General features: G+C 53.0%; 1 protein-coding gene across 1 annotated transcript in view; it reads left to right on the top strand.

The window, feature by feature from the left end:
* The window catches only part of AHRR (aryl hydrocarbon receptor repressor), a 75,617-nt gene that overhangs the window by 49,804 nt on the left and 8,690 nt on the right, over positions 1–17,123 (top strand). Inside the window, exons 6-9 of the mRNA XM_019624355.1 lie at positions 5,654–5,743; positions 11,323–11,452; positions 12,218–12,351; positions 15,921–16,120. Of these exons, the coding sequence (XP_019479900.1) occupies positions 5,654–5,743; positions 11,323–11,452; positions 12,218–12,351; positions 15,921–16,120 (554 nt within the window). The remainder of the gene's footprint in view (positions 1–5,653; positions 5,744–11,322; positions 11,453–12,217; positions 12,352–15,920; positions 16,121–17,123) is intronic.

Genomic DNA, 17,123 nt, shown 5'->3' with positions numbered 1-17,123 from the left:
CCGACACCTTGTCCTCTAACAACCCTTGGTGGACCCCAGCATCGCCCCACCCCACCTCTGCCCAAATCCCAGGGGCAGGGGTGCAGGAGCCTGATGGGGTGGGCGTTGGACCGGCCGTCTGTGGGGCCCCTCATCCTGCGACGCTGATGCTGGCTCCTGATAAGGCGTGAGCTTCTGTGGTGACAGCACCCCATTCATTGAGCACCCGTGGTAGCCAGGCACTTGGCTTTCCTGGTTTGTCTGAGTATGCCCCTGTGACCGCCTGAGAAGTGGGTACCGACCCCGGTCTCCCTGCGTGGCCCTGAAGCCTGGGTCCTCATCGGTGTGCCCAGATCCTGCTGAGCTCGGGACCAGGAGGGTGCAAACCCACGTTCCCATCAAACCCGGGCAGACGAGCTCCCGGGTTTCCGAGGGGAAGCGCGCGGCAGCCAGTGCAGGATGGGCGTGGGAGGCGGGGGGCCAGGTTGGCATCTCCGGCATGTTTAAGCCTCATTGCAGGCTGCTTTCATCCAGGTAGGGATGGCGGGGAACAGCCGAGAGTTGTGAAGTGATCTCATTCCTGCCCCACATACCTGCCCTCTTGAACTTGTGCTCCTGGTCTCACCGGCGCCCGGTGGTCACAGCAGCATGAGTCACAGTGGCCAAAGGTGGAGGCACCCAGTGTCCCTCTGCAGCAATGGATGAACACATGTGGTCCATGATGCACGGGCCCCATGATGACTCAGCCCGAAGGAGGAAGGAGATTCTGACACATGCTGCAGTATGGACGTACCTGGAGGACTTACATTCAGCGAGAGAACCCGTCACTAAAGGACAAATCCTGTGTGATCCCACCTGTACAAGATCCCTGGAGTGGTCAGACTCACAGACAGGAAGTGGACGGTGGTGCCGGGGGCCGGGGGAGGGACGGGCAGTGAGTGTCTAAGGGGGACAGAGGCTCTGTTTGGGATGATGGAAACTTCCGGAGATGGTGGAGGGGGTCGTTACACAGCTGTGGGAATGTGCCTAATGCTGTTGAACTTACACTTAAAATAGGTAAAATGGTAAATTTTTTTTTTGTAGTAGCTGAGCCGTCCTGCCACTTGTTGGCAGCTCAGCTCGGGCCGGGACTCAAACCGCTGTTGCTCAGAGCTCTGTAAATTTTATGTTTTACCACAATTAACACTTTAAAAAAAAAGATTTTATTTATTCGGGAATCGGGGAAGGGGAACAGAGAAGCTGCTGTCCTTTTGTTCTTCGGTGTAGTTGTGGAGGACGTCGCTTCACTGGCCCATGTTGGTATGATCATTGTGCTCTTCCGGCTGAGGCAGTCACTCGCCAGCCATTGGACGGCCGCTCACGGCCGCTCACAGCAGCTTGCGAAAGCTGACGCCTGCTGCTGACCAGCCCTACTGCAGCCTAAGCCATCACCGGCAACTAATGGCAGCCCAGCTCCAGGTTGAGCTGTTGTTCACCATCTTAGCTGTAGAGGGCACAGCGTCACTGGCCCTCATGTGGGATCCAAACTGGGGCCTTGCTGCTCAGAGCTGGCGTCCCAAGCCAACTCCTAACCAACATGCCACTCGGCCGGCCCAACACATTTTTTTTTTTTTAGTTGAAAAACTTGTTATTAAAAAAAGCACTGTCATGCTGGATCAGGGGTTTTGAGGGACATAGAAATGTGTCCTCAGGGGGCCCAGCCTGGGCCCAGGTTCTGACGGTCCAGGTGCTGTGGAAACCTGCAGGCTGGAGGAAGGCGATCAGACGGCCTCACATTTTGGGTCACATGTCTCTGAAGGGGCATAGGACACAGTGGACGTGAACGCCCATATGCTCGCTGATCCCCAGGTGGGGACACGTGCCTTGAAGCCCAGGGCTCACCAGGCCAATTCAGGAAAACACTTGTGTGACACAGCTTTTCACACCATTCATGCGCTTTATGTCAGCAACTGACCCAGAAAGCGGGGACAGCTCTGTCCTTCTGTGCTCGTCACACGAAGCAGACTGGGTCTTCTGTTAAGTGATGTAAACAAGCAAATCTCCAAGGTTTTGTAGGTTTTCCCCAAGAAATACGGTATGTCCAAGAGCACAGACCCTGGGGACACTGGCACATTTGCAAACTTGGGAATAGCCCCTGGGACGAGGTCCCGGCAGCCACCACGCATCCCTCTCTGCTCAGGCGTTAGGACAGTGGGCCCAGGCGCTCCTCCCTGGGGTGGCACACGACACAGTCTGCTTGGTTCCTGGACATGGTCCGTGGACGCCCGTGTGGCATAGGTCAGCTTCCCATTCCTTAGAAGTCCCGTGAGGCCCAGGCCCAGTGGCTGGCCATGGGCTTTGTGAAGATTTGTGGTCATCGCCTGGGGCCAGGCATGGGGTGTGGCCGCCCAGCAGGGCGCCTGGGCTTCCTTGTTCAGAAAAGTCAGCATGGAGTCTGAATCACACAGGTGTTCGCACCTCTGTGCCAGAAAGTTACCTGAACCTGAAATGAGGCAGGAAGTTGAGTGGCTCGTCCTTTCCAAGCCAGGTGGGAGCGGGGCCGCTTGGGGTCGGCGGGGTTCGGCTCTGCATCCAACGCAGCCTCACCCCGACTGCCTGGAGGCGCTGCTCCCAGCACTTTTTAGACTGCTTTTGACACCGCACTGCTTTCCTCTCGATTAAGCTCTTCGACGTGTGTTCATTTCATATTTTGAGCAGCGCTGTGGCTTCTGTTTGAATTATACCTTCATGGCTGAACGTGTTGGAATGAGATAGAAGTCGGGGTTTTTTTTCCATCCAGAGAACTAGCGGTCCCAGACACTTTTGTGCCTTCCCCACTGGACGGCCCTGCCACCTTGACTGGGGATCGTTCGTTTGTCCTCGTGCTGAGTGGCCTTAATTACCACAGCTGCACAGTGAGTCGTGACGGCAGTTAGACCTAGTCCTACGCTTTGGTTCTTTCATGAGATTGCTTTGGCAAGTCTGGGCCCTTTGCATTTCCACATGAATTTTAGAATCAGCTTGTCAATTTCTACAAAAAGGGAAAAGCCCACCTTGATATGACCAGGACTGCTCTGTATCTATAGGTTAATTTGGGGAGATTGGATGTTGGCTCTGTCGAGTCTTTTAATCCAGGAACTTGCACGTGTCTGTTTACTTAGGCCCCCTCTCTGCACTGTGCCGTAGTTTTCAGCATGTTTCGTTAGATTTATTCCTGGGCATTGTATGTTTTTTTGTCTGGACCTGAAGTTTTCTTTGTGGGAAAGTTTTGATTACAACTTCAATTTGTGTAATAGATGTTGGACTATTTAGATTTTCTAGTTCTTCTTATATCACTTTTCTTAGTGTTTTTCAAGGAATTTTTCCATTTCATTTAAATTGTTTAATTTACTATCAGTGTTAATATTTCCTTACTATCCTCTTAATACCTGCAGGATCTATAATGATATAGTCTTTAAAATTCTCGGTGTCAGTAATTTGTATTATTCTTAAGCAATCTTACTACAGGGTTATCAATTTCAACAATTTTTTCAAAGAACCAAATTTTGATGTTGTTGAAGATCTTTATCATGTGACTGCGTTAGACAATTTTCACTGATATTTTCACTCTTATTTTGCTTTTCCTCCCTTCTACTTAGAGTGGATTTCATTGGCTTCTTTCCCTAGTTTCTTGATGGGGACTCTACATTTTTTCCTTTTGAAACAGTCATTTTAGGCACCCTGGGACTTTGTATTTTTCCTTTTCTGCTTATAAGTAATTTGAAGTTTATCGGCTCCGGTGTCTTCATTGTGCTGAGTGTGTGGGTCGGTGTAGCTTCGCTTGTTCTCCATCAGGTTTTAGAAGTGTGGGGGTTTGGATTAGGTGGCTGCCCAGAAAGCTTCAATATCAGTAATTTAAAAGCTCTTAGAAGTTGGTATTTATAAACCCTAAAAGAAAAATTAGCGCACAACGTGCATGGACAGTTTACTAAAGAACTACAAGTCACCAATGAATGTATGAAATGTTTTCAATTTCATTAATAATGAAAGAAGTGAAAATTATAATAATGTAAAACAAGGTATCACTTATCAAACTGGCAAAGGTTCAAAAGAAGAAAAGAAAAAAAGAGTACCCAAATGGGCAAGAATTAAAGGAAGTGAGTATTACAATGTACGGCCACAAACTTCATGAAAAGTAATTTAAAGTCTCTGAATGTCTGTGTTTTAAAGATACAAATTGAAATGTTTCTGAATTCCACTGTCTGGGTATCTCAACCTCCCTCACCTCCAGCTTCTGTACTGGTGGAGTGGAGTCAGAACTGTTCCTGCCTCATGGAGGTGACGTGAGATCGAATGAGATATTCCGCGTAGGGCGCCCAACACTCATGAGGACCTGCACGGGGTGTGTACTCTTCATTGCAGTGACGGGGATGATGGAGGGGAAGATGATAGATGATAGATCAAGATGATAGATCAATAGATGATACACGATAGATCAAAATGGTAGATGATGGATAGATGGCAGATGATTGGTAGGTAGCTGCCTCAAGCGGTTGGGCGGGTATGGTCCCTTGTGCATCTTCACGAGACACGATTCCGGGAAGCCCCTGAGAGACAGGCCGGAGGGCTTGCTTTTAAAATGAAGGGAGACATCTAGTCAAGTACAACAGCCAGATACCCTGCTTTTCTCCAAACACAAAAAAATCCACAATCCTTACAGATAAAACTGAAAACTGAGATTTAATAATCATAAAAGCATTGTGGATACCTACACTAATAAATTTAAAATGAAGGTGAGATGGATATTTGGCTAGAATATACTTTAAGAGGCCATAATTGATATGAGAAAATAATTTTAAACCTGAATACGCTAACGACCATTAAATAAATGATACAGTACTAAAATCTACCCATTTTCACTTACCATTTCCCCAGAATGTGCCCAAACTGGATGGTCTTAGGGCTGAGGTGAACCAAACGCTCAAGGAGCACATGATCCTTGTCTTGAATAAGTGGGTCCAGAAAATGAGAGACGGGGGAAGGGTCCAGGCCGCGCGCAATCGTTATGTACACTTGACACCCAAAGAAGAAGAGAAGCTGACAGTCTGGTTTTTCTTAAATATGAAATATATTTATGAGTAACTCCCAGGTGAGGCAAATCAGCTCAAGGAACAGATAAGTTTACCCCACATGTGCAAGAGAAAATGATTCTTCATCAGAAAATCTATTTGCGTAATTCACCACATTAATAGATGAACAAGAAGAATGTGTGTGATTATTTCAGTAGATATGGAAATAGCACTTGATGGAGTTCCACATGTGTTCATGATAAAACCTCTCAAAAAACCAAAGCATAGATGGAAGAAGAGAGTGAGTGAGGAAGCAAACGGGAAGTGAAAGGCTCCCGCGTTGTCTCAGGTACCGATGTGTCTCATCCTGTCCTGATGATGTTTACGTTTTGTAAAGCATCACTCTTGCCATCATCAGAAAAACAGGAACCCTAGTCTTGAGCCTTATGTGGTCCTATGTCATCTCCTAATGTGGGACCTGTTGGAGATGGTCAGAAATAAATAGAAAGTGGGCATTTCTGGGGTTACGAACACAGTCTACAAAACGGGAGACGTGGCTGAGAGCAGAAGCCAAAACAGCGCTCGCACTTTTCCACTTTGAGTATGTGGATGTATCTCGTAGCCAACTCGAGTTTTGTTTCTTGCAGTCCCTCAACGGCTTTGCTCTGGTCGTGAGCGCGGAAGGGGTGATATTTTATGCATCAGCCACGATCGCGGACTATCTGGGCTTCCACCAGGTAAGCACAGCCTTCAGTCTGCCGCACGATGCGTTCTGTTCCCTTGTGCATGCCCATTGTCTTCACAGTGAAACGTCCGGGGCTCGGTCACAGCGAGAGGTGTGCTGGTGTCCAGGGAGTCCTTCAGGCCAGCCAGGGCAATGGGTCCAGGTGGAGCCGTGAGCCGGGGCCGAGGCCCATCACACCTGGACCCAGAGCGTGGAAGCTCCTCCAAGCAAAGGTGCATCAAGGGGTCGGACCACAGCCCGGGGACCAAAAGCAGCCTCAGCCTGGCCTCTGGGACGGGAAAGAAGTCACTCAGGAGAAATCTGAACCCAAATGCAGACTTTCACCCCACAGAGCGCAGGCTCCTGAGTCTGGGAGTCCCAGAGCCACCAGCGCCCAAAGACCCTCCCGCTGGAGAGGGGTCGCACCATGAGTGACAGACACGGAGCCGTGGGCTGTGAGGTGCTGGCCCGCTCCCTGAGGACTCCCGGCATCAGATGGGTGGTCTTGAGGAAGAACAATCTAGAAGTTTGGAAAATGGAGACTATGGCATGTCAGCCAGCCAGGTCCCATCTGGAGACAGAAACTGGGCAGCGATGTGAAAAGTTAATGTAAAAAGTGACTGTGCATTTATATGAAGATTTCTTAACCAGCAGCTCGGGCTTAGCAACAAGGAGGGGGAGCAGACACAGTGGGGGGTCTGTGTCCGGGGACGGGCAGCTTTGGAGATCTGCCCTCACTGCTGGTCCCCGAGGTATCCCAGGCCAGGGCTGCCAGCAGGAAACTGAGACACCAGGGGGCTGCCTGTGGCGGGAGCAGTTATCACACAAGGGGACACACTGGCCCCCTGAGAGCCCAGTGCCCAGAGGCCATACGTGTAGTGACAGAAATCTTTGAATGGCAGAAAACAGGTGGTGCCCAGTAGCAGAGGGCGTTGGAGCCGAGGTCTGACACGGGGTGCCCAACACCCAAGTTCAGGTCGGCCTGAGGCCCCCGGCACTGAGGAAGCCTTTGGTCTGCTTTCCATGGGAAGGGTCACTTTGAATTGTTTCCTAAGCTGGAGGCCATCCGAGAAGCAGTCCCTCTTACAACCACCTCCACTTTGTGTCCTGTCACCTGAACCCAAGGTTGGAATGACCACCACACCCTGTCCTGACCAGGCTTCTTTCTGTCACTGGCCCCAGGGCAGTCCTCTGGCCGTCCACCGGCACACCGGTGAACTGTGCCGACCTCGCGGCCTGGGGGAGCCCCTGCGGTACATGAAGGATGCAATGGGACGGCCAGCATGTGGGGGCTGCCACCTCCAAGTGGCACCCCCGGGGCTGTGTGTCAGACCACAGGGCCGAGCCTGGACTCTGCTGTCGTGGTCGTTAGGTGGCCACTCTGAGCCTCATTTGCCCCTCCACACAGTGGGGCAGCAGCAGGGTCCACACCAGTCCCTGAACACGCAGAGCGCTGGGAAGAACCTCGGCGCCTGTGACACTTGCCAGGGCGTCACCACCAGCAGGTCTGCTGCCGGGCAGCCCGCCTGAGGTGTCTCTCCCCTTGGCTGCACCTGACAGCCTGTGATGAGCCCTGTCACCACGTCCATCCCCTGAAGACTCCAGGCCGTAGGGAGATGGGAGGCTGGGCCGTGAGCCCTCATTTCCTAGGACGATACAAGCACCAGGCGTGGCCCTGACGCCTTTCCTCTCCATTTCAGCCTTCTGTGTGTCACGGTCGCTCAGGTGCCCGTTTACACAGTGCCGTCCACCCCTAAGTGACCCCTAGCTTGCTGGACGTGGCCAGGGTTGCTGTCTCCCTCACTGGGGTAGCGCTGGCCCAGCGCTGAGCTCACAGGACACGGCCCCCCTCGGTGTGCGTGGCTCCGTGCCGTCTCCCGAACTGGCTGTAAATCCTCGGCTGTGCTTCGCGGTCCCGACAGGCTTTGGTGTCGGTGATCAAGGCCGTGGCCTGCAGAGCGACTTTGACCCCGGGTCTGAACGTGTCAACCGACCTCTCTTTTTCTTGGAGCTTGGTCATTTCCCTCCAAGAGTTAGAACTAAAAAAAAGTGCCTTTTATTGTAAGGAAATTAGTTCTAAAGGCCATTAACTCAGGCACTGCCTCTAATTTATGCAAAATATTTCACGGAAATATTGAAACAGCTTTGTGCTATTGTGAGTTTCGTGTGCAAAATGCTTTACAAAAAGGCAGGAACCACTGACTTCCTGTCACAATCTGAGCCCATTGTCTGTCTTCAAGTCCAGCACTTTTGGGGATGAATACGTGGGTTTAGATGTATCGTTTAGTTGCTGTTGACGTTTATTGGTTGAAGTGGTGTATTCTCTGGAAGGTCAGCAGCTGGGGGCAGTTGTCCCCGTGTGAACCAGGGTGATGTTAGAGCTTGCTGATGGGACCAGTTAGGATCCCACAGGCGTGGGCAACATATACACACACTTTGCACAAAGAAGTGCAGATGCTGGAAGGAGCAGTTTTGTTAAAATAATGCTTTTACTCTTAACTCCGTAAATGATGGTTTGGAGCTAAAATAGTGACTGCTTGTACTTGATCAAAGCCGTTGTTTTTGTCCATTTGAGTAGTTGTTAGATCATTCGCTGCCCTCCTCACATTCTTCTCCCCTTTTATTTCTCTTGACCTCACATCGGAGGAACCAGGCTCTAGGAAATTAAGAAAGACCCCTAAGCATGGTCAGACATGCCACCCTGATTATTACAGCACAGACTTGTTTCCTCAGGCTAAAGAATATTCACATGTAATGTCTTCAGATTGGTCTTGGTCAGAAGTGTCTTCTCCAGTTTCTCCTTGAAGTTCATCTCCCTCCTGCTTGGTTAAGCCGCACACTTGCCTAGCATGTTAATTCCACACGGCCCCTTTGGTAGGTAACTAAGGTGTGGATACGATGAACAGGGTTCTGCCAAGCTTGGGGCCACCGACTCAAAGTCATGAGAGAAGAGCGAATGTACAGCCCAGTGAGCACGGCGACACTCTGAGCTCAGAGGTCAGAGGTCAGCATCATCTCATCCTTTCCCAAAACCGTAGAGGGAAGATGGCAGCCATCTGCAGCAGGATGGAAGAACACCAGATTCCCACGAGTCAAATGATGTGCAGTGCGCTGCACAGCAGGCAAAACGTTTGTTACAGAAATCAAAGTGATCAGCTAAATGGAGGGCGAACCATGTTCAGGAATTGGAGGACTCAGCATTGTTATAAAGATGTCAGATCAAGGTATAGAGTTAGTGACCTCACCGCAAAAACTGCACAGCTTTTCTGGGCAGAAATGGACCAGCTAACGAAGTGCAGACGCTCAGGAGATCCGAGGGGGCGGGAGAGCAGCAGTGACGATCCCGGCGAACCGTGATCCCGGATGCAAGACTTCTACAAACTCAGCAGTTAAGACAGCGTGGGACCCACACAAGGACAGACGACTGGACCTGTCAGAGCAGACGTGTGCACGGATATGGGGTTTGGATAAAGGTGGCCCTGTCAGCAGTGGGGAAATGGTGGTCTTGCCAATCAGTGGAGCTGGGCAAGCCAGATCCACGTGGCAGAAAAAGGAGCCTGAGTCTTGCCTCACACCAGACACAGTAAATATCAGGTGGGTGGTAGAAGTTTCCAGAAGATCACAGGGCAGAGTTAGGATATCTAGGAGTTTCGATTTCTTGGGATAAAACCATCTCTCAGGAAAGACTGAGGAACAGGCTGTATTACATCCACTGGGAGGGGAGGGAGGTAGGGAGGGAGTGGAGAAGGTATTTGCAACCAAGGCCTCGTCTCCAGAACAGGAAAAAATACAAATCAGCATGACAGCTCATTGGAAAATGGAGAGAAGTCGCCAACGGGCAACACGCACATTTGCACGCACACACACTCGCATCTGAAGACCAACAGATGTGAGAAGATGCAGTCTCATTCGTGTCCATGACGTGCAGGTTAAAACCACTCTGAGGAACCGGGACACACCGCCATGGTGGCTCACACAACAGAGGCTGAAAGCACCAAATGTTGGCCAGTAAAGCCACTGGACTTTCTTACTTGCCACAGTGGGAGAGTCTTGTACACTCGCTCTGGAAAACTTTGGCATTATCTACTAAGCTGAAACTCTGCCATCGTGACCCAGTGATTCCACTCCTGGGTGTGCACTCAGAGACGTGGCCACGTCACGCAGAAGGGGCCCCGACGGGAAGCAGCTGAACGCCCATCAGCCATAGAGGGGATTAGCCAGAGGTATTCGTACAGCGAAACTCACATGGGCGGTAGTGGTAAAAACTGGTGAATGTCACAGTTGTGATGCTGAGCGAGCAAAGACGCAGCAGATACGGACCACCCAGCAGAGTCGGCCATGACGTGACCCCTCCTGCCAAGATGGTGGAGGGAAGGGCCTCTGAGGTGCTGCTGCCGCCCTGTTTCCTGATTGTGTGGTGGTTACATGGGGAAGCCATCAGGTTGTGTATTTAGGATTTGGGTACTTTTCAGCCTATATGTTATGCTCGAATCACAAAAGTTTATTAGGAAAACATCCCTGTGGGAAGTGTGCTTGTGATCATAGGTACCTTACTGGTACAGGTAAGGAAGCCACCAGGTAAAACTAGAGCCATCAGGTGAGGCGGGTGCCAGCAGGTCTGGAGTTGGAGGAAAAGCCTGGTGTATCCACTTCCACCATGAGTTGGTCTCTGTCAGTCCCACGTTCATGCCCTGAGCCCGTGACCCTGGGCACACTGACAAGGACACCACGTGGGACCTCTGTGTCCACGTCTTTCTGTGAAAACATAGTCTCTCTGGACTGCGGGGTGCACAGGTGATGGAGTCCACCCTCAAGTTATGACCACCTTCCTGTCTTCCTTCCTGACACTGCATCTTGTTGGCATTGTGAGCGTCAGAGTGACCGTTAGGGGAGGGAGTGCAGAGACGTGCACGGGCGCGCGTCATTCATCAACACACTCTGAGAACATGGTTACTGACAGCATTACCTGCTGTCACATTCCGTGGGTGTGGCCTGCGTGGCCCAGATGGCGGCTTCCCAGTGTGGACCTGATGCCCACAAGGCTCAGCCTCTGCGGGGGTACAGAGGCCTAGAGAGAAGGCTGCAGGCTGGTGGGCCCTGAGGCATCCTGCAAGGGGGCAGGGGCAGGCCTGGAGGTGCCAGGAAGGAGGTCAAGAGGCACCGGCCCTGCTCTTTTCTCACCTGGTGGCCCCCACCTCACCTCACAGGGACACTTTCCCAGTAAACTTTGGCAATCGGAGTATAGCATGGAGGCTGACCGTGCCCAGATCACACAGCTGGAGAGCCCACCGAGTCACGGAGGGTTGGCGTCAGTTTAGAAAAGTGGGTGTCTTGGCCCCAGAAGACGTGGGGTCTGTGAACCTGAGCCTCCTGCTTGGCCCTTGAGGGCACCGCCTGGTGGTGGGAGAGGGGCTGGGGCCTCTGGGCAGCACGCACCCCCAGGGAGGGGATGGCCTCCAGGCCACGCTCCTGTCTTTTCCATGGACTTTCTGTTCACAGATGTGACATGCTCTTGACAGACAGCTAAGGCGTTTGTGCAGGTGGCGGTCACTGGACATGGGTAAGGCTGACACACGTGTTGCCATGTTTCAGACGGATGTGATGCACCAAAACATTTATGACTACATCCACGTGGACGACCGCCAGGACTTCTGCCGGCAGCTGCACTGGGCCATGGACCCCCCCCAGGTGGCGTGTGGACAGCCCCTGCGCTCAGAGCCAGGTGGGTCTCCCCAGGCCGGAGCCCTTCACGTAAACTGTCCACCCGCCTGGGAACTGCCCACCTGCTTTCCTTCTTCCCTTCGCCCTGAGCGTGGCGTCCCAGCCCTTCGTCCTTCGGGGACTTCCTCCCTCTTGTCTTGCCTCCTCGGTGGCCTGCAGCTCTCGGGCCCTGGATGGTGGCGTCTCTAATCACTTCTTTGTCCACTGAGGCGCCTTGCCAAGAAGCTGTGGCACCTGTCTCCCCAGGTCGCACGCCTCCGAGGAAATCCCTTTGGCTCACATTAGATTTACCTGGAAAAAGCCCCAAAGGATTGTTTTCCGTTCAGAGGTGCCGCCCCTTGTGGGCAAGAGCCCTGCCTGCAGGCTGTGCACTTGGCAGGCGGGCAGCCCCTCATGGCATGTGGGCGCTGGGACACAGGGCGGGGTCCCCGGTCCTCTTACCATCTCCCGGGAGCTAGGACTGATTCGAGGACAGTCCCCGACACAGCAGCACCCAGCAGCGTGGTTCTCCTCGTGAGACGAGAGCATCCCAGGTGCCCATGCATGGCGCCGTTTTATGAAGCAAACAGCTGCAGTGTCCTGCATGTGTGTGACCATGTGAGCACACATGTCACAGCGGCCGTCTGGGGACAGGGACGGGGAGGTGCGGCTGTGTGTGACGGGGCGGGCATGTGAGCGACGTGGTGACCGCGTGCTGTCACATGTGCCACCTTGCTGACCAGAGTGCTCTCATGTCTCTCTCGGTCACCGCTGGCCCATGTGGCAGGAGAGGACGCCATCCTGGGACAGCTGCTCAGGGCCCAGGACGGGCGTGCGGGGCCCTCGGAGTTCTCAGCCTTCCTGACGCGCTGCTTCGTCTGCCGCGTGCGCTGCCTGCTGGACAGCACCTCGGGCTTCCTGGTGAGTGAGCACCTTCAGGCGGGCAGTGGGCTGCACAGGGAGCCGGGCTGTCAGCAGGGCTGGGTGACGCGGGCTGCCGGTGGATGACGGCGTTGCTGAAGTGCTGGGGTCCGCGCAGCTTTGTACGCCGTCACGGGTTTGCGCTCATGGTAGCTGTACCTTTATCTGAGAGTCATTTTCAGGGCGTTTCCCCTGCCCCCCAACGTCCCAGCTGCCCAGGACTGACAGGCGGGACAGCCTCCGACCTCTCGGCACAGGTCCCGGGCCACCGTTCCTGCCCAGGCTCCTTGGCTGAACCGCTCTTGCAGATCCATTCTTGGGCTTTTCAGTTCTCATATCTGGCCACCTCCTCACCGCAGGGGCCGAGGGGGAAGGAGGACACGCCCCCCAGGGGCACACGGAGCAGGCGCCCAGCCCATGCCAGACCTGCCCCCTCTTGGGCTCCCGATACTGGGGTGGCTCTCACAGCCTCCACCGCCACCCTCCCAGCCCAGTACCCACACTCTCCTCTGGTCACGGCCTCCCAAGAGCCTCGCGGCCTCCATCCGTGGGCAGCTCTTCACCACGGTGACCCTCTGACCCCAGGACCCTAGGGCTTTTCGCCCCCAGTGCCACAGGGCAGGCCCCATTGGGGCAGACCCCCAACCACTGCACACACTCCCTGTGGGCCCCTCGCGGGTCCGTCTCCCCGCCTGGGCTGTAGCCCTGGGAGGGGCGAGCCCCTGGTGCTTGGCGTTGGGTGTTTGCAGCCTCCGAGTGCTGGACCAGGGCTGGGCTGCAGACTCCTAGCAGGTGCTCCGTGTGCATCTGGAGAAGGAAGGCGGCTGGACAGTGGCCTGTCTGTGGCTCCGGGAGAGAAAGCAGCCCCTGCACGCCAGCCCTCAGGTGCCGCCGGCAGCTTGTCCTGTCGCTGTTTGTCCCTTCTTGTCTTGCACTGTCTTTTCCAGCCTGGGACCCACCACGCAGTATAGATCGCAACTGTCAGAGTGTCCCCACTGCCCTTTGACCTCTCCCCTTTCAGGAAGTGTACCCCCAGACCACCCCGCATCCAAGCTGCCCGTCGGTCCTGGGCCGAGGACCCTCAGCCAGGCCCCTCCAGGCTGGACTCGGTGCAGAGAGGCCCATGACCTGCACCGGTGGTGCAGTTCCTATTAACCTTTTCCTGTTGGGCGGTTGTTTTGTTTCTGCAGTAACGGTTGTTGTTTTCTTAATGGAAACATTGCTTGTACATAATATAAACTCAGTCACTTCAGAACAGTAGAGAATGAAAAAGAAAAACATCCCTCCTTTGCATCCACCCAGGCCCCAGGCCCCTTCTCCAGACGCCACCACCCAGCCTCTTGCCCCCCCCCACCCCGGCCTCCCCATGTCCCTCCTCCTCTCCGCTCCGCCTGATCAGCGAGGGGGCTGAGCTGCTGGGCCTCGGAGACCCTTCCCAGAGCTCAGGACCTGCCCTCCCTCCGGGCCGTGTGTCCTGCAGTTCCTGAGCCCTACGTGCTTCTCCCTGAGCCTCACCTGGCTGACACCCCTCTTTTTTTTTTTTTTTTTTTTATGAGCCATCCTGCTACCTGTTGGCAGCTCAGTGGCTGCTCAGCTCGGGCCAGAAATCAAACCGCTGTTGCTCAGAGCTCAAACGCTTGAGTGAGCTCAACCAACTGAGCCACTCGGCCGCCCCTGGCTGAACCCCTTCCAAATAGCGGGGTCCCCACCGGAGATGCTGTGCTTCCGGTCCCACGTCACCTGCCTCAGGCCACCCAACCTGCCAAGTTGCTTTAACTTTGCCCAGACTGATGGTAGCTTAGCAGTCACTCCTGGCTGCCTCCAGGCCACCAATTTGTTTATGGCAATATTTTGGCTTCAACCATTGGGTAGTGAAGTGATAGCTTCATGGCCCTGGGATTTTCTTCTCCTCATCCAATGGAGGAGTGACGGGGGTCGCCGGTGGGTGGCAGTGGGAATGCCCCAGGCCCAGCCCCACAGCAGAAGCATCTGGTAAATCTCTTGTTGCTGCAGGTCCCCCACCCCCACCCCCCACCTATGACCCTTCGTAATAGGAGCACTTGCTCATTTGCACCATGATCCTGACATACGCACAATCGCTCGTCTTTTGTTTAGGCAGTTGGTTGTCCATAAAGGCTTTTATTTTGACATTTTGTTCTAATTTTGTGGGAAGCTAAGTTTTAATATAGCTAGATTTTCCTATACAATCAAGCAGAGATTGAAATATAGGTTAAAAATGAAACTGTAAAAGCACTGAGTAGAGGAAACAAAAAAACTTAGTTTGAAAAGTGTCGGATTACATCTTATCCATAACTTCATTATTGCACATGCTGGAAAGTGCTCGGGCGCTTATAACGAACGCTCCGAGGACAGGCCCGTGGGCAACACACATTTGCACAACCTCCAGGCTCTTCCTAGCTGTGAGTATGGCAACCACCCCATCACAGTCCGGGCAAGGCGCTGTTACGTGGAGCTGGCTGGTGCTGTGTATGGGAGCCTGTTGTTAACATTTCAGGAATTCAGGTCCAGGTGACGTTAGGTTAGTAGCTTGTAATCAGCGATGGTGTAAATACTTACACCAAAATATTTGGTGAACAGTACAAATCTAGTCTTTTTTCCTCTGGAGAGCCTGATGTTAAATACACCCCAGCACAGCACTGCCTTGAATCCTTCACACCGAGCCTGTGACTGGCACATAGTAGGTGCTTTGCAGGTATTTGTTCGTTCAGTAATCCTTAGACAAATGGAGAGATGGATGTGTGGGTGGATGGAAAGATGGATGGATGGATGGTGGATGGATGGATGGATGGATGGATGGATGATGGATGAATGGATCATGAATAGATGGATTAATGGATAACTGATGGATGACTGGACAGGGAAAGGAGAGATGAAAGTACAGATGGACAGATGGATGGAGGGATGGACAGATGGATGGATGGGTAGGGAGAGAGTGGGGCCATGTTGTGAGGTCATTCTCCCATCAAGGGCAGGAGCACCCGATGGTACTTGGTGACTAACTCAATTATAGATCAACTTTTCCACGGTAGAGAAATTTTTTTATTTTATCACAAAGTCCTAAGTTACTTACTGGCTTTTAGATTTACACTATATGCTGTAGATAAACAGAATTGAGCTGTCCCTAAGTTTTAGCATCAGGAGTAAAGGAACAATAATTTGGAAATGGAGGTTAAAGCTGAAACAATCCTCAGAAATTATCCACTCCAGCAGATGTTACTGGGGGATTAGCTGGTGGCTGTGCCCTGGGTCAGTGACAGCCTAAGCTGATGTACAGTCACGCTCACTGTGTGAGAGTGGCCTGAGAGTGCACAACCGAGAACACGCTTGTCACTTAAAGGATATTACGGAGAAACCGTGAGTCACTCCGAGGGCCTTGGGATAGTGCGTGTCCCAAGGTAGCCAAGCACGGAGAGGGGCGGTTCACACCTCCTCAGTGACTCAGGAGAAGATTCTTTTCCGCGTTTCTGCCTCTGAGAATGTCAGTTCTGTGTCCTCTGGCTGTGTCGCTAATTTGCTTTGTGAACTTGTTTCTGTCTTTAAAACACCAGACGATGCAGTTTCAAGGAAAACTAAAATTCCTGTTTGGACAGAAGAGGAAGGCGCTGTCAGGGACAGCCCTGTCCCCTCGCCTATCACTGTTCTGCATTGTGGTGCCTGTCCTCCTACCCTCTGTGGCGGAAATGAAAATGAAGGGCGCGTTTTTGAGGGCGAAGCACAGGGCAGACTTCGCGGCCACGACGGACACAAAGTGAGTAGAGCCACTCTGCGGCCACACTTGCGGTCGCTGGTGCTTAAAGCACTTACTGTCTACGCCTCTTCATTTCCAGCAAGCAATAAAATGACAAGTGTGGTGCTTTGTAAGCTGGCGCATTATGGAAGCCACTGTTAGAAAAGAGAACGTTTGTGAACGGTGGCAGCGAATGCTGCCTACACCGCTCGTGCCCGAGTCCTCCAGTGGCCGTCCAGTCACGCAGGCTTCTCTCTCAAACCCCAGAGGCCACCTTCAGGACGCTCCCTTTTGGTGGGTGTGAGTGTCCAGTCCTCTTCAGCATCCACGGTTCAGCAGTGACGCCTTCAGTGACTGTTTAGACGATTAGAAAATCCTACAGCAGCCGCTGTGGCTGTAACGCTAACGCTGCTCGTTTCTGCCCCGGTGATGGTGATGGTGATGGTGACGTGGCCTGTCTTGGGCTTGCAGTTGGAGCTGCCGCCTGCTGCTGCTGTTGCTGTCCTCACACGCCTGTACTGAGCATGGCTGCCAGGGACAGAGCCACCATCAGCCTGGGGCCGCCGTCTGGGTCTCTGCCATGTGCCTATATGCTAAGACAGCAGTTTTGTGGAGCAGCTTTAAATTAAATATATATGCTTTGTTATGTTTAAAGATACAAAAATGTCATAAAATACGAGGGAGGAGAAACAGAATGACACGAGCTAAGTCATGAAAGTGTGCCAAAGCACAGAGCTTATTGCCCAGGGACTAACCCACCTGTGCAGAGCCCTCGGCCACGGGCTCCTGTGCCCGGCGGCGACCGTCACGCCTGCCTTCTAACCGCCTGCACTGGTGCTGGGACTCCGAAGTGCGCCCCCTCTTCACTTACTCCCCTGAGCGTTCTGGCTCTTACGTTGTTGTGGCTTGATAATTATAATCGAAACGCACACAATGCGTTTTCTCTTTTCCACATGTCTTTCCAGCCCTACAGAACCAGAGGAAAACCCTACCTCCCCATCGCCTCTTAGAGGTTGGGTGCTAG

The sequence above is a fragment of the Hipposideros armiger genome, unplaced genomic scaffold, assembly GCF_001890085.2.
Source record: "Hipposideros armiger isolate ML-2016 unplaced genomic scaffold, ASM189008v1 scaffold_585, whole genome shotgun sequence".
In the NCBI taxonomy this organism is placed as follows: domain Eukaryota; kingdom Metazoa; phylum Chordata; class Mammalia; order Chiroptera; family Hipposideridae; genus Hipposideros; species Hipposideros armiger.
The sequence above is the reverse complement of the archived record's forward strand: the minus strand, read 5'-3'. Positions and strand labels throughout refer to the sequence as shown.